General features: G+C 37.5%; 1 protein-coding gene across 2 annotated transcripts in view; it reads left to right on the forward strand.

The window, feature by feature from the left end:
* Positions 1 to 1,138: 1,138 nt before the first annotated feature.
* Positions 1,139 to 18,182, forward strand: part of GYG1 (glycogenin 1) — a 20,662-nt gene continuing 3,618 nt past the window's right edge. Inside the window, exons 1-5 of one of the 2 annotated variants that reach the window (XM_015812948.1) lie at positions 1,139 to 1,246; positions 6,847 to 6,982; positions 9,068 to 9,242; positions 10,009 to 10,171; positions 16,153 to 16,279. In XM_015812948.1, coding sequence (XP_015668434.1) covers positions 1,240 to 1,246; positions 6,847 to 6,982; positions 9,068 to 9,242; positions 10,009 to 10,171; positions 16,153 to 16,279 — 608 coding nt within the window. In that variant the 5' untranslated portion in view covers positions 1,139 to 1,239. Of the gene's footprint in view, positions 1,247 to 1,442; positions 1,611 to 6,846; positions 6,983 to 9,067; positions 9,243 to 10,008; positions 10,172 to 16,152; positions 16,280 to 18,182 lie in introns of those variants that run through there. The other variant, XM_015812947.1, reaches the window with a different exon arrangement.

The following is an 18,182-nucleotide window of genomic DNA, read 5'->3' on the forward strand; positions in this document are numbered from 1 at the left end:
TAGACCTTCACATCATAGGGTCAAAGTATGATAATTTCAGCCTGATCATTTATACATTTGAACACTAATGTAAGTAAACTTGTTCAACACTGTTTCCTTGACTATCCGTGATATTCTCAGGGGTCTTCTCCAGTACCAAAGCTCAAAAGCTTCAATACTCTTTCTACCCTGCTTCTTCAAACGCCAGTGTTCGCTATGTACATATTTGTGTGTATGTAATGAAACATTTTGTGCACGGATTATCATTAGGAGGTGGTCCAGCAAAACATCCAACACTTTTTTCAAGAGAGCCTCTGTTATTACTTTATCATCCATCCTAGCCTCAGCAATCCTGTAATTCCCACAACCTCTCAAGTAGTTACAGGTTATCTAGCATTTTTAAAAATTCAAATTCATCAGCTGGACTTTGGACTTTATCCACATCAAGAATGAAGGCATTATCCACATCAGCAGAAGTGGGTTTATAGATTAAATTATGATATAGGCTCACACAACTAAGCTCAGACAAACTACCTGGTGGTTTCATACAATGTGTAAATTGAAGAACTGTGACCCCATTCTAGTGCAATCTAGAAAAGATGCAACAGTGGAGTCCTTCCCAAACAAATATCCTCCATGGCTATTGGCCAAATCCCAATTTACATAGTAACTGGGAATCATGGGAGCTGTAGTCAAACACATCTAGCAGGTCTCAGATTAGAGAAAATTGTGCACATCATACAGTTGCTAGTCCACATGACTTTACAGGAGGACGTGTCTGCCAACACAGGCTTGCTTTCACTGGCCAAAGTTTTCAGAGCAGCTACCCCACTGTGCTTTTTATAGTGGGTACCATTCAAGCGAGCAAGTTCCTGGAGCGTATCCCTTCTCCAGGGATTTCGGATCTTCCCTACCAGCCTAAAATGACCTTATTCTACAAGGATGCAGCCTTCGCTTTCCCTTTCCGTTCTAGCTAGCAAGCCACCATATCTTCTTCCACCGCAGCTCTCGCTGCGCGGTTCGTGCGCCCTTAAAGCGCCACAACCCGTTCCTCGCCAGACCGCCGCCTTCCCAAGTACACCGCAAGCGTGAGTACGCCCCCCCCCCCACAGGAGGCATTCCCTTTTTGGCCCATTCTAGAGGCTCCGCCCCTTCTGCCGGGCTCCGCCTGCCCTATATAAGAGGTGGAGCTCCGGAAAGGGAGCGAGTGTCTGAAAGGGGGGTGTTGGTGAAGTGGGCTGGAAGACTGAAAGCGGCACCATGGCAGGTAAGCCCGAATGACGCTTTTTTTTTCCCCTCCGGAAGGAGGCTGGCGGCGCGTCCTTTCCGCGCCGGCTTGGTCGTCAGTTGCGGAGAGCGGGTCATATACATCCGCCCGAGTTTCCTCTCCCGGTTTTTTTCTCCGCCCAGTTCGCCCCGGGTCCAGCGTTATCTTCTAGCCTCAAGTGACTTACAAGCCGGAGTAGCTGCGGCACTTCCTCGTTCCCGGCGCTCTGGTCCTGCGAAGGAAACGAAAGCGGCGCTCGCTGGGCCAGGCGGCTTGCGGGAGCGCTCGTCCTCGGGAGACCTCGGCTGCCCTGTTTTACGCATGGCGGCTCCTATTTTTAGGCTGGCGCGTGAGCCTTTTCCCGGTGGGTAGCGTGCAGGGAGTGCAAGTCAGCGTCCGCCCTCTTTCTTTTGGGGGGGTCTTCGGAGCAATGTCTGGGGCACGTGCGGGTGACAGGCGTTGGCGGCCAGATGGGAAATCTAACTCTTGTAATTCGTACATGCTGCGCGCACATATGCGTGTTTCCTTGGGTATCTTCTCTTAAAGCGGCAGCCTTGTTTGTATCGCTCGCGCAAATCCGGAGGGCACAGATAGACCGTTTTATGGGGTTGGTCGATGATGTGTCAGGTTTTTTTTCTTTTTTTTATCTTTGGGCTGATTAAAAAAAAATACCTAATTGGATAGAAGAGGCACCATGTAAATGAGATTAGATGTTTGAAATTTATAAAGCTGGCTCTATGATAGAATTTGCCAGTTAGCTGTGTTTCTTATCTAGTGTTGCAGATACTGCAACCTCTGTAGGTTTCCTATTCTAGTAGTCCTGGGGGTCGTGGGGTGAGACTCCACCATGCCGAAGTGGCCAGAGACACTCTCCTTAATGTCATCAGGCCCTCTGTCCCCTCTGCATTTTCATAAATTTAATTTAAAAGTAAGATGAAGTATTGCAAACAGAGCTCCAGAACATCTCAGGACTATAAATCAGCTGCATAAACTTTTTAAAGAAATAATTTTAGTGGCTATCCACCTGTTCCCCAAAAATGACAATGGTAAGTAGAAGTAATAAGGACCATTCTGTCAAATCCCTGGGGACATAATCAGAATATAAATTTTTAAATGTGATACTTTAACACAATCACTAACTCAATGTAGTACAATACCAATTGGAGGGAGCCTGAGCCTATTTTCAAAATGGGAACTATGCCTATAGTCCAAACATGCTGGGAATCTTACCACAGAACCATGGTGAATTCTTAATACACATTTAAACCTTTGGCCTGTTCACTTTCAAGTTGATACACAAGTGGGTTGCTGTGGAGCCCTAAGAACTGAATGAAAACTAGGAATCTACTGTTGCAAATTGTTCAGAAGAACTTTCTTCCATCCAACCACAATGCCAGCTGCATAGGTTATAAAGATGAGAATAACATATCCCCAAAGGGACTACTTACTGTGGCACTTGGGTTTCTTTCCACCAAGTGTCATCCTTTCATTTTTGTTCTTGTTAGTGTTCTCCAAAAGCTTAGCCTTTATTGACTATGCTATCTTGTTAGGAAGAAACACAATTCAAAACCTTGGGTAGGTATGCCTGTAATATCACATAGTGTGCTAAATGTTTACTTGTAACTTTGTTCTGCCACAAGTAGCTCTACTTTGAGAGTTTAGCCTATTGATCAATGTAAGCTGTTAAGATTCTTACCTACCTAATCAGTATCATAAGCATTCACTGTGAAGGCCTAGGCATTTCTCATTTTAATTAATTTCATGAATGAGGCCTTGCCTTCTGCATTCATCCATTCTTAATATCAACCCTAACATCCCCTTCCCCCCACACACACATAATCCAATTCAACTCTGGTATGCTTCTATGCATAAATTATATAACTTGGTTTCAAGCATGCGTGTTATCTTGTGCTGAGTCAGGATATAGTCTATCTGATCTTGTATTGTGTGCTTTGGGAAGTAGACCTTATAAAAACAATTACAGTGCTCTTTTCATTATTGCTGCCCAATCCATTTAACTCCAGGTGTCAGTGATTAAACATTTTTGAAGCACTTGTTCACTTTCTAAATTGCAGCATAACCTTAAGGGTGCTTTATTAAAAAATCACCTTGAGCTTCTGATGACTTCATGGACATGGGCATGTAGTTTTCCTAATATAGTAGCCTTGTCATTGCCTTCTTGCAAGTTGTGTTGTGGTTTAACCTACAGGCACAAAATTACCCAGTGGTCTTCCATCCAAATACTAATCAAGTCTGACCCTCCTTTCCAGACAAGGTCAGCCAAGTGCTGCACCTGCTGAAAAAAGGGTGTCGTGAAACATTGTACATGGCTATTGTCTGCCTCTCTAGAGGTTAGTGTGATAGAATGTACACCAAGAGAAGGAATTGGGGAGGGGAGGGAGATCTCAGCAGGAGCACTGCAGTTTCCCAAGGAGGATCCAGAACATTCCAATGAGAAGCCCAAAATAAGAGTCTGAGCAGTCCAGGATGTTTGGGGAGAGAGGAAGAGGTTCAAAGTAGCCACACCCTAGAATCTCTTAGGATATATCTATTATGTTAGACCATTATAGTTTAGCCAGCTGTGATGCTGTCTATTAGGTGTAAGCAAATAAAGTATTGGACTAGCTTGAATTTAACTGTGTCATCTTTGGGCTTGGGCCTGACAACTAGTGGTAAAAGGCACAAGCAATTGTAATGGCCAATGTTAGATAGCCTTGAGTTTAAGCTAAATTATGTTTTGTCTTGATCTTTCCAAAATGTGTGTGGATATAATAATAAATGGAAATTGGACTTAAAACCTATTATTGTGGTAGTGTTATAATAAAGTGGTGTAAGTAATGCACACTCTCGGGTAATAGTCTTAGGTTTATATTGATAAGTTTGCCTTAAACCACTCATCACATCTTCCCAAAGAAGAAAGTGGTTTTACTAATGACCTTTGGGGTAAAAGAACAGCTTTAGAAATATTAAATTGGAAAAATATTTTGGATTATGTGTACAGTAATTATGTGCAAATAATAAATAGTCTGATACATCAGGTTTAGTATATATTCAGAAATATAAGAGTTTGCTGGATTATATCAGATTTTCTGATTGTTATCTATTGTGAACTTGTGTATGCTGATAAATCCTTCTAAGCAATTGAGCCCCCAATTTATGCCAGCAAATTTCATAAAATGTGTATTTTGTCAAATTTTCGTCAAAAATATATTAGTGATCTGAGTTGCATTGCTGTATTGGTTTGTTATTTCAATATAATCATATATAATCCATACTCATCCTGTAGAGTAATACTGATTTAGCTAAAATGCGGCATTAATATAACAACCATCTTTATACAATATCTTATGTTTATACAAATTTATTAATATATATTAATAAAATGTTTTCTATATGGTAAAGTTGTTAGATTGTTTCTGGAGTCTTTGCTTTTGTTCCTGTTTTTATATTGGTCCTCAATAAAAGATTGATTCTACAAAATCATTTTATAAACATTTATACAATTGCATGAAGTTCTTGAGCAGCATTGGTCTTGAATAACTAAGAAAAATATTGAAGACTAAACATTACCAATTTGGAATTAACATTCAATTTATCTTTCTTTAGTAAAAGCAGATAACATTTATTTGTGTTTTGTCTCACCTTTATTAATTTATAAGTAACACAAGCCAGCAAATATATAATATTTCTTCCTCCTATTTTCCCCACAACAACAATCCTTTGAGGTAGGTTGGGCTGGGAGAGTGATTGGCCCAAGGTCACACAGCCAGCTTTCATGCCTAAGGCAGAAGTAGAACTCAGAGCTTCCTGGTTTCTAGGCCAACACCTTAACTATTGCATCAGACTGGCTGTTCATCCTTTCCTAAATGATAATTACAGGCTACAAGTGCCAGTGTATCATACTTTAACTTTCAGCAGCAAGGAGTGCATATCCATTGGCAAATAAAATTAGCATTGGCTTAATTAAAACATTGTCCAGACTCTAATAACACAAATTCTAGCTAGGTTTTCAGGTTGAAAGGACAAGACTTTCGTATGCAACTAATAATAACACTGAATCAGCTAGTTTGAGCCTCTCATCTATATTTCAGTTGCTAGCTACTGATAGAGCAGAAATATCTCCGAGTTAAGCTGCCTACATTCCTCTGAATAATAATTTCCAGATGCGATATGACTTGCTTAGCAGGTAGAAAGCTAAGGTCTGCAAGGGTTTGTCTCAAATAGATTAGCTCTTTATAATGAAGATGTAGTATTGAGACATGTAAAAAGTATTTTTTTTTCCCTTACCACCACTGCATCATCTTCAAATGTTTTCTTTTCAGCCAACAGAGCAATTGATTATGGAAGCTTATAATGGGAAAAATATATATTTACGCTCTGAACCCAATCCTGGGCGCACAACCACTACAATTGGATGGGCGAGGTGGTTGTGTAAATATATTCAAGTAATGAATAAGGAATTAAAATACAATATTGAGTTTATCAGCCTACTTACAATAGACATCTCAGGACACATACTCGGAGATGATCAAAGAACCAGTTCTGATATTCCGTTCCAAATTGGATACATATAAACATGTAGACATTGCCTAAGGAGGGCATTGTAGTAGACTGGGCTGGTCTGCTGTAACCTGTCTGTAAACTTTTAGATAATGGTTCCATGCGGAGAAATTAAGGAATTTGTAGAAACTTTATTTTAGTACTACATGGATGGGAAAGTCTGAGCGATTTGTACTGCAACCCACTAAGTTGAATCTCATGCAAGAATAGCGAACAATGTATTTAATTAGAAATCCATTTAGTATATATAGTTTAAACTTGTGACAGCCAGTGTACCTTGCACAATTTGAATTGCTAAACAGATTTCCTAATAATTTCACTGACATAGAAGTTTCCCATTTCCAGATAATACGAAGCTTGATAATTTCAGCTCCACAAAAGTATAACTCTACAACAGCACAAAAGGGGACATTGTATCCCAGTAATGTGTGGGGAGCATGTCCCTTTGAATGTTTTCTGTTCAAGGTTATATATTTTATTGTTTACTCCTACATTAGCCCAGTAAAGACAGGAAAGAAAAGTGTTCTTTGTTAGGATTAAATTACTATCAGTGGATGACGTTTGGTCCTATCCTACAGGTAGGACTTTGCAATATGCATGTTTTAACACTATTGGTTAGGTAATTGTAAATATCAACTGCATCAAGATATGCATGAGTTTTGATTTCTTTATTTTTAAAAATTATATATTTAATGAACATATTTTACATAACCCAAGGACTCTGGCCAGTTTACAAAATTAAAAATCCAGAGTACAGAACAGTATAGTATAATACCCCACCCCACTCCACCCTGGGGTGGCAACAATCAAACCAGCTGCTTGATTGTCTCTGCATCAACTTATGACAGGAACCATCCCAGTTGTGATTGTAAGTCAAGGACTACTTATATAAGTACAGTAATTCTTTTTAGCCTAAAACATAAATCCTATCTTTCTGGAACTACTGCCAGAATAAAATGAAGTGATGGGTCCTAAGAATGCACTATGGGCAGTGACAGGTCTTTTCCATATTAATGAAATGTATATCTCTTTTCCTTAAGATCAGTCTTTTGTGACACTAGCCACAAATGATTCCTATGTAAAAGGAGCACTTGTCCTTGGATCATCGCTACGGAATTACAGAACGACAAGGAGGTTGACAGTATTGATCACTCCCCATGTATCTGATGCAATGAGGTGAGTTACCTGATGCGTTATGGTCATCCAGCCTCAGTGAAAAAGTGCACCCAAAGGTCAAGTGGGTGCTTAGTTAAAAATAAATTAAAAATAAATGCAGCTGGGTGAACTTTCCCTTAAGAGCATAGCTAAGCCATCTTTTGTTAAGATGAATCATATGTAAAAATAATGTAAATAGTTATTTCATAGTTTAAGTAATATTTTCTGTTTCACTTAATGGAACAAGCAATGTTTTACAGTTTCCATTGAAAAAACTAATCAGCATTTTATTTGTAAAGTAATAAACCTGAACCTGCCTGGAACTATTATTTCTTTCTAGCCATCATTAAGTAGTGAATTAATGTGTATATTGATAGCTTTTTTTCTCCTGGCTCTTAATTTCTACATTCATTGGAAATTGCCCTTGAAGGCCCTTTGACTTTAGGGTTGTCTAGAGACTGTGGGGTAAAGAGAAGGGTCTTGTGCTGGACGAGGAGCAGACAAATTGATTCTATGCAAACAACCCAGATGCTGACATTGGGGCTTTAACATCTTCTCTGAACATAGTTGAAAGATTTTTTGCTTCATAAGAATAGATGTTGAAAATAATGCAGGACCAAGATTTTAGCAACTGGGGATGTTTATAAAGATGAGATATTAGACTACTTATTGTTAGTGTAAACAAGAAAGACAAGTTTATATATGGATAACTAAGATAGTGTTAGTGTGTTAGCAGGTTTAATTAGTCATAGTTGTTTCTTAATTTAAGGCTAATTTAAATTGTAGCCTGAATTCTAAATGTTTTGCTAAGCATATGAGAAACTTCACTACATTTTCCAGCTTGCTCAAATATTTGCATAATGAGATTTGTGGCTTGCTGTGCTAAATCTTTAGCGGTTGTATCAAATGCTATGCAAGGTCTCTCTTTTTGATGGAGGGCAGGGTGTTTAAATTTGTTTAATGTTTTACATAAATTGAGCTTTTACAGAGAACTTACTCTTCTCTCCCAGTCTAAATAAATGTGGTAAAAATGCCTTCAATTCCAGGAGAAACGTTAAAGGCAAAAATTATGCCAGAATTTTCATAATTAAGCGTCTTCAGCATGTGTTTCATGGGCAGTTGGACAAAAGCGGTCTATCTAGCTATAAAGGAAGCCGCAGTGAACTGTAAGGAAGTGACAGTAAGTCTTTTAGCTCCTTCCTGCACAACCGTGAATCATCCTAGAATCTAAGGTAAAACTGGTAGAGAGGAAGTACTGCAGTATTGCCAGTTGCCCAGGACTTCTGCTTTTGTATTGAGTAACAGAAAAGAGAGCAGCACTATAAAAGGTCTCTGTACATCATACTATTACATTGTTAGGGGTTTTTAGACCCCTAAATTTTAAGAGGTGATTTAATAATTAAATATTTTAGACTTAAAACTTCAAAATACTATTATTCTTGTTTAGTGTAAACACGGCTAACTAGAAATTTCAATTTCAAAATAAGATAAATTTTGTTGGTAGAATTTAGAGCCACCACCACTGTTTCCTGCTCCTGCTCTATGTGGTTACATCTCTATTCTGGAACTCAGTTTATCTGGATTTCTTTTTTCAGTACACCCCTTTTCCATTTTTGCAAATGCTGAATCATTATCAATGATTAGTTATTGTTAATAGTTTTGAGAGTTTTCAAACCTTATCAGTTTGTTCTGGGTATGTTCTGCAACCCTAGTATATTCTTGGCTACTGCCCAGAAGTCATCCCATAAATGCTAAAAACTCCATAATTCTTTAGTTTAAAATAGCCAGTTGACTTATCAAGAGTGTAGGTCTTTCTGACCCATCTATTCATATAGCTCTGAGAGCCTGTCAGTGCTACTAATCCACCACCTTTCAAGTGCATTATCTCAAGTCTGCATTCCTGTACACTTTAAGTTTGAAATATACTAGAGGGGATAAACAGTTGCTGTCAGAAGAATCTATTTCAAGCAAATTCCTATAGGCTCTTGCAGAAATATGATATAGAAGTCTGCTTTCTCACAGGTTCTAGGGATAGTGTAGACAGTTATTGGATGAGTGTGAGTGGCATTGAGTATTGATGTAAACCATGACCATTCCTTTCAATAGGACAGTCTTAGAAAAGGTCTTTGATGATGTGAAGCTGGTGGATGTTTTGGACAGTGGTGATTCAGCCCATCTTGCACTATTGAAAAGGCCTGAACTTGGTGTTACTTTGACAAAACTCCACTGTTGGGAACTAACACAGTATTCAAAGTGTGTGTTTATGGATGCAGATACAATGGTATGTCTTTCTTGCTGCTGATAATCCTTTTTAGTTGTGTTGGTTTTCAGTCCATGTTAGAGAATAGTAATTTATATGCCACATAGTAAGTCAATGAGATGCTTTTGATTTGCCCTTCTTCAGACATATGTGGTATTAATATATAGAATACTTATTCCATTGTCATGAATCAACATCTTTTAAAGTACAACCTATAGCTTATATATAAAACTTCTTGAATTCCTCATACCTTACAAAATTGACTACATATATCCATCATACGTGTACCATAGGATTGTTTTCCTTTTATATATTTTTACTACTATTATCCATTTACTCTGCCCTACGCTAAATAAATAGGCATATGTAGAAACTGCATACTTTGCTACAGTAAATTATGGCTTCATCCATTGCATTAAAAGCATCTACTTTTTATGCATCTAATTGCCCTGTTGATAAATAGGCAGTGATTTAAGGAAAAAGTCAGACTGCACTAGAATTTTGGGGTAGTGCTAGATACAGAAATATATCCATTATGTAGAATGCCTAGTCTCTTCTCTTTGCCATATAGACAGCATTCTTCAGAACAACTTTAAACTGGGGAAGGAAAATGGGGCATGGATTGTGAATTGAAATGCATTCAATTAACTTAGTTTCCAGAAAAAAAAACACCTATCAACATTAGTAGGTCTAAACAATGTAATAACAATGTATCTTAGAGGAAATTACCATTTCTTTTGCTGGTGAATAATACACTTGTACCTGCAAACCATATATTCCCTACTAGGTCTTGTCAAACATCGATGAACTTTTTGAAAGAGAAGAACTTTCTGCAGCCCCAGATCCAGGCTGGCCTGACTGTTTCAATTCAGGGGTTTTTGTCTTTAGGCCTTCCATTGAAACATTCAATCAACTGTTACAACTTGCCAGCGAGAAAGGCAGCTTTGATGGTACGTATCTCATTTTATCTGGGTGATAGGAAAATCTTTTATTTAAAGTCTGGGTATATGTTAAATCAGATTGTTCAAAACAAATCTGCAGCAAATGTGTAATGCTTGTAGAATGGTGTGCTTCTGAAGCGTTCAGTAGATGGGATTTTATTTCAATGGACCTGAATGTATGAAACATTAATAAGATTTCCTAAAAGTGGAGTAAAAAGGAAGTGGACAATCTGTCAATAAATCAGCTGTGTGTATATGATTACAGTAAGAATTGCAAAGAGATAGTCTTTCGACAGATCAAGAGTCATTACCTAATGGCATATTGAATAGGGCAATGTGTTCTGCTTCTTCTAGAAAACAACAGACCAGTGTTATATTTCAAGCCATAATACATGGTTAGATAAATGCATAATGAACCACAACATCCATTTGGCAACAATGTCAATGCACACTGCTACTGATCTTTCTTAAAAGAAGACCTGATGAGAACATTCCTAGCATCAGAGTTTAAAGAGGCCATTTAAGTCATCAAGACCGGTTCCCGCATCCTTGCAGAAACCCCTTTGCTTCTAGCTACTGCTTGAATACAACCTTGCAAAGGGAAGCTTACAGCTGCATCTCCAAGTAATTAGGTCAGTTATCTTGCCGGTTGTCCTATCAGTCAGAATTTGTTTTCTTGTTAACCTAAGCCCGGAATCTGATTTCTGGTACCTTAAGCCCATCAATTATATATCCTACACTTTAGAATAAAAGAGTAGCTAAAGTGTATGCTACAGCTCCATAGTAGTTGTCCCCACTTTCCAGAAATGGTCCAAGCAGTCCTGAAGTGTTTCCAATTTCAAACAACCCTAATTTCATTTCTGAACACTTCCAAAATGATTGGAACGGGATTGGAGTATTTTCAGTGAGGTCAAACTAGGGCATTTCAAACGTAAGACATTTTGAATTTGGAACATTTTCCAAAGAACAGGTTTCAGTTTTCCATGCAAGACTCCTTCAAAAGAATACCATCTTATCTCCCACCAATCTTTCTAGGTAAGAAAATGCCTGAATGGAACAGGGAGGGCAAGTTGCTGCTTTGACAATTGCTGTGAATGCACTTGATGTGGTTTGGTCATGCCTGGCTTTCAAGTACAGATGTCCAGCACTCAAGGAAAGAAGGTTACTTATCATTTTTGCCATAGCAGGTTGGCATATTTACCATTGAAAGCAAAGGCTTTGAAACTTCCAAGAGTATCATAACACTTGCTGAAGTAGTTAAAAGCAACAAAAATAAAAATAGTGGCTTTTAAAAAGACAGTTTCTCTCTCCCCACCCCTCCCCACCCCCTCCCTTGAATTCCAAAGAAGATTGGGCTGGCTCACTAGAAATGACTCGCTTATGCAACAGTACTTTACTTGACCCTTTGCAGCTACCGCTGCCTAAAATAAGGGCATGGCCAGCTACAATTTAGAAGAAAATCATTGCAGATAGTAAGTGAGAATGTACTGTAATGTTTTGGCCTGTTTTTCTATTTGTTTCTATAATCCTTTGCCTGAAGGAGAATGATTTTTTGGGCTTTTTTTAATCTCCACAATTAGGCCACAATCTTTTACATTCAGAAAGCAAGAGCATAACATGGAAAAAGCTATAGTAGCCTTTCCTTAGTGTTGTTTCTATTATAATTCCCATCACCCCTAACCCTGTTGTTTGGGGCTGATGAGAATAGTAGGTACAGATTGCAGGAAGTTAATTTGTACAATATTGGCTCAAGGGACACTTAGTTTGATTCTCTTTGCAGAGAATTAGGAAATTGTTTCTCTGTTGTAAGCCACCTGGAGTTACCTGTAGGTGAGAATCGTGGCAAATGAATTTAATAAATAAATAAATGCTATTTTTCTGAGTAAGAAGTAATAAAAAATAGTAACATTTATAATAGTTATAATAAAATATAAGTTAAAAATTGAATAAAATCCAGTTTGATCTGGTGGTCAAGGCACCAGGCTAGAAACCAAGAGTCTGAGTTTTAGTCCTGTCTTAGGCGTGAAGGCCAGCTGAGTTACTTTGGGCCAATCATTCACTCTCAGCACAACCACCCCCAGAGGGTGGTCTTGTGGGGAAAATAGGAGGAGGAAGGAGTATTAGATAAGTTAGCCATATTGAATTATTTATAACTATAATAAAAGCAGGATAAAAATAATCTAAAAACAGACCTTTTTCAGTGAAACACAGGCTAAATATACAGTAGTTCCCATCTTCAAAAAAGGAAAAAAATAATGGATCCAGGAAACTACAGACCTATCAATACCTGGGAAGATTCTGAAAAAGATAATCAAGGAACGAATCTGCGAACACCTAGAGGCAAACAAAGTCATAACCAAAAGCCAGCAAGGGCTTGTCAAAAACAGATTGTGCCAGACAAATCTTACTGCATTTTTAATAATGTGACAAAATTAGTGGACCAATGAAATGCTGTGGATATAATTTGCTTGAATTTCAGTAAGGCATTTGATAAAGTAGACCACTATCTATTGCTTGATAAGACAGAAAAATGTGAGTTAGACAGCATCACCATAGATGGATTCATAATTTCTGACCAACTGTACTCACCATGTAGTCTTTAATGGAAATGTATCTACATGGAGGGAAGTATGCAGTGGGGGTCTTAGGCCCAGTACTCTTCAATATCTTCATCAATGATTTAGATGAGCAGATAGAAGGGGAACGCATCAAATTTTCAGATGACACTAAGGTGGCAGGAATAGCCAACACTCCAGATAGGATCAAGATACAGAAGGATCTGAACAGTCTTGAACATTGGGCCCTCTCTAAAAAATGAAATTCAATAGAGAAAAAAATAAGGTTCCACATTTAGGCAAGAAAAAACAAATGCACAGGTATAGAATAGGTGGTACCTGGCTCAATAATAGTAACTGCAAAAGGGGTCTTGGAATCCTAGTGGATAATCGCTTAAATATGGGCCTACAGTGCACTGTAGCTGCCAAAAAAACCACACAGTACTAGGCTTCATTGAGGGTTAGAATCAAGATCACGTGAATCACTTTATAATGCCTTTGTAAGACCACACTTGGAATATTGCATCCAGTTTGGGTCACACGATATAAAAAATATGTTGAGACTCTAGAAAGAGTGCATAGAAGAGCAACAAATATGAGTAGGGAACCAGAGGCTAAAAAATATGAAGAACAGTTGCAGGAATCGGGTTTGTCTAGTCTAGTGAAAAGAAGGACTAGCGGTGACATGACAGCAGTTTTCAAATATTTGAGGGGCTGCCACAAAGAAGAGCAGGTCAACCTATTCTCCCAAGCATCTGAAGGCAAAACAAAAAGTAATAGATGGAAACTAATCAAAAAGAGAACTAACCTAGGACTAAGCAGAAATTTCCTGACAGCGCAATTAATCAGTGGAACTGGTTGCCTCCAGAAGTAGAGCGTACTCCAACATGGAGGTTATTAAGAAGAGATTGGACAACTGTTTATCTGAAATAGTATAGAGTTTCCCAGTGCTTCTTTTGTAAAAAAAAAAAAAAAAAAAAGTGCTGGAACTCACACATGTCATACAACCCGCCTTGCCTACCCTAAAAGGTTCCATCCAAAAAAGGTGCCGGAACTCCGTTCTGGGCGTTCTATGACAAAATAAAGCCCTAGGGTTTCCTGCTTAAGCAAGGGATTGGACCTTCAAGGTCCCTTCCAACTCTGTCATTCTGGATTCTGACCCTATGTATTTTTTCTGTATTTTGGAAATCATTCATAAATAGTCCATGAGACAAAGGCTTGTTATCTTGTAGAACAGGATCTTGCTTTATTGCTTGCTTTGCTATAATTGCGCCTAATGTGAAAATGTCTTTTGGATGAAGTGTCTGTGCTGAAAATTACGTGGAAGATGCTTTTTAGAGGAACTATATTGAATTGTAAAAGGAGATGAAAACATTGCATAGATGTATAATGTATCGGCATATTTTTGATATTATTCACACTTGTACTGTTGTATTCCCTCTGCTAAAATATGCGTGAAAATTAGGTTACATTACTGCAGACAGTTTATCACAGGAAAATTCTTCCCTCCCCTCCTCCCATAAGAATAGCCACATTCTAAAGCTTCATTCATGTGAACTAAACCTGCTGCTTTCTAACTTTAGGAGTTGCTTGTGTTAGTTGATAGAAGCTAACAGAAATTTCCAAAGAAGCTGTTTTTGTTGTCTAAATTTTGTTGCTTTTCAGTAAATTTATTTGTGCCTCTTTTAGCATGGAGTGCAAAATAAGATGGAAAACGAAGTCCACATATGAAATAGCAAGAGTTATTTAGGACTCTACTTTTGTGCTACTTTTTTGTCATTTAAAAGTTAAGTCCTAAATTACTCTTGGTTTTTTTATATGGCTTAATTAATGAGTATTGGCACTAGTTAAACTGGCAAGGATACTAGATGGCTTACATTAACAAGATTGCCTGGTTCCTGTCTCAAGCAAAACACAAATAGAAGTCTTGTGTTCCCTCTGATTATATTATCTTAATATTACCTTCCTTGGCTATGCCCTAATAAGTTTATTTTGAAATTTATCCCAGAATGCAAGCATGTTGAATTTCACTTAAAATCTTATCAAGGGGATATGTTTTGGCAATAGCCATGGTGCACTGAGAACAAATTTCAGACAACAACTCTTTCTGCTGTGGGAAATTGAAACAGAGATGCTGTTTCCTTAGAAATATGTTAAGTGTTTGGGTCTCTTCCATTCTATGTTCAATATGCCCTGAATCTTAAATTGGTACAGCAACTACAATTGCCAAATTTGAAATTACAAATAGCTTCGGATGCACTCAGAACTGCTGTTGTAATGTTTTCCATCTGTATGCTTAGGACTGTGGAAAGAATATTCCTAATCTTACTCTGACTTGTAAAATGAATGAAATAACTCTCTTTATGATTTGGAAAATGAATAACTCTCTTTTTTTAAAGGTAGAAATTATATAAATCAAGTGTACCAGCTTTCAAATGTGAATCATATTTGATCTTGACTCTCTGATAGAGCCAACCAAAACCTACCATGGACTGCTAAGTTTTGATGTGTCTGTAGCAATAGCACAGTCTTTAATCCTTATTGAATAAATAACTTTGCAAAGTATTTAAGTTAAAAGTCCCCACTCTTAATTTTTGTAGATCAATCCAAGGAGTTAGGCTGCTTCTAAAATGCTGTTGTCATTCTGTTGCTAACTATTCTGTCTGCTAAACTGAACTAGGCAACATAAACGGTTCCTTGGCCCAAATGATTGTTACTTGATGTCTGTTGCCTCACAAAATAATTTTAACGAATGTAGATTGATATATGCAACCGCATCTGAGTTCCCTGAAGCTAGTATTCTGGATAAGATGCCAAGAGTTTGGAAGCCTTAAATATTAATTCATGATGAGTCAGGGATGCTTGCAGAAAAAATCAGTGCATGGATGATCACATTCTTCATTGAGAAAAACAACTGATAAATAGATGTGATCAATAAAGACAAAAATCACTTGTCAGAAAGGTTCAATTTTAATCATTTACATCACTATTGGGCATATTCATAACTTCTAATAGTTCTTTTTTTAGAACTAAGCAAATTTTTAAAAATAATATCTTTAATTTGCAAAAGTAGGTATACACATCGTAAAGCAATTTTTAAACTGATTTCCACCAGCAAAAACTTTTATTTGGCATGAAAAAAGATTCATACTTCTGAAATAATGAGATGGCCCATCTTCACTTCAATTAATCAATTATGAATGTTTGGAAAGCTGTTTTGTTCATTACCAAACAGGATTTTAAATTGTATTAATAAACTTGTTAAATTTTGTTCAACAAAACTACCAAAGTAATATTTCAGATGAGACACGAACATTTGTGACTTTCTGGATTCATTTTATGTATAGCATGTCAAGAATATTTGAAAATGTTTTTAAACCGTTGCTTTTTTTTTCTACTCACCTCTCTCTCTTTTTCTCTCCTTTCCTCCCGCAGGTGGGGACCAGGGACTGTTGAACACTTTCTTCAGCAGTTGGGCAACTACAGATATTAGCAAGCATCTCCCGTTTATTTATAACTTAAGCAGTATTTCTATTTACTCCTACCTCCCAGCATTTAAAGCGTAAGTAGATGGTTATGCATGCAGACAAAGTAGGCTGAACTATTAAATATGTATGATTTGATATTCATTCCGTGTCACTACTGCTTCCAGACTCAAATAGTGTGAGAGGAATTATGCTATTTGCTCTTGATGGCAAGGCAAAGACCCCAACAGCTAAAATAGAATAAAACAATTGACACGTTTATAGTGAGTCTTATAATAAGTGACACTCATCTGTATCCAACTTTAGTTGGTATCAGGTTTTTTTCCAGAATGAATAATACGAATTAGATGGTTATATTAAAATCACTCTAATATTATGCTATCACTCCTTTGTTTCATCTCAGCAGAATAAGCCAGCAAAATTTAAAAGGACTATTAGTTACCTATCATCACAGCTCTTTGGGTGATTATCTATGAATTTATGCCACTGCACAGAACCCCACTGAAGTTATATGAATTCACAGATGACTATTCAAAGACTTGCAATTATAGATAAGAAATCAGCTCTTTACTGTATTGTCAGTGATTCACATAAGAAAGACTAGCAAGCTTTTAAGCTGGAGGAAGACCAGCACAACATCAGTAATGCAGAACCCAAGACTGCTTGTGCAGTAAGTGTAGATCAGAAGAGAACATGGCTGTTTAGCCAATAAATTGGCTAATAAATTTGTTCCCAGAGACACTTGTCTGAGATGGGCAGTTATAGAAATTGAATAAATACATAAATTGTGAAGCTCAATCTGATTATTATGAAATGCTGAAGGGAAAGACCACACCCTTTAAAAGGTCATTGGAATACAAGTGTTCATCTAAGCAAAACTATCCTATATTGTAAAAAACAAAAGCATGATGGCCATGTAAAGAATGAACCCATGCTTCGATGGCTGTAAAAGCTGGGAGAATTTAGGCAAGATATCTTGATCAAATGCAAGATCAAGATTGATTTTGGAACATGGGCCTTTGCAAATGTTTATGTAACTGAGAAGAAAATCAAGGCATGCCAAGCTGAAATAAAAAAGTGGAATTATCTCACAGTAGCATCTGGAAGAAAGAATAGTTCTGTGGATGAAATAGTGACATTTAATCTGTCTGTTATGTGAGCAGCAAAAGGCACAATTAGTTGACAGTGTTAGAAGAAAGTATTGTAGCAGAAAGGTTGCTTAACTCTTATATTTTGGGGAGGTATTTCCAGAAATATCTTCGGAGATTGTGAAAGATTACTGCTAAGGACCTATGATCTATCCTAAAAAGACAAAAAGTAAAACTGACTGAAAGCAATGATATCTTTCAAAAGTACACTGGACATAAGAGCTGTGATTGGTACTTCAGAGTGCTGAAAAGGAAGGAGTGAATTTCAGGTGTTCTGATGTAAAAGATGTTTTGGAAGAATAAATCTTTAGGAAGGCTTGCCTAGATTTCCCCATCTTAGATAATTCTCTTGCCTGAAGAGTTGATGGTGAAGACTGGACAGTACTAACTGGATCTGGTTAAAAATGGTCATTATGGAGAAGAACTCCGTGCATCTGAATTATGAAGGCATTGGAATTTCTTTCTTTGCTCAGCAGGATAACTCTCTTAGAAGGTTTAATAGGCAAATTTGGACCTGTAAAAGTCAAATTTGCTGCTGCTGATTGTAAATAGGTGTTGGTGGATCTTCTGGAGCTGATGGATTTGATCAATTTACTAAAAAAAATATTAAGAAACCAAGAGACAGTTCCTGGGATATAGTAGAGGGCTAGGAAGAAGATATATAGTTTTATAAGGTCAGAAACCCCAGAATATATATGCCTATTTAAAAAGAGAAGCGCATTTCACTTACAAAAAGAGGCCCTTAAGACCAAAGGTCAAATGCTATTTTTGTCCCATGTTTTAGCTGAAACCTTTAAAGGGGGCTTTTTTAATATTTGGATTTCAATGGCAC

The sequence above is a fragment of the Protobothrops mucrosquamatus genome, unplaced genomic scaffold (genome assembly GCF_001527695.2).
Source record: "Protobothrops mucrosquamatus isolate PMUCROS unplaced genomic scaffold, P.Mucros_1.0 scaffold117, whole genome shotgun sequence".
Taxonomy (NCBI): Eukaryota; Metazoa; Chordata; class Lepidosauria; order Squamata; family Viperidae; genus Protobothrops; species Protobothrops mucrosquamatus.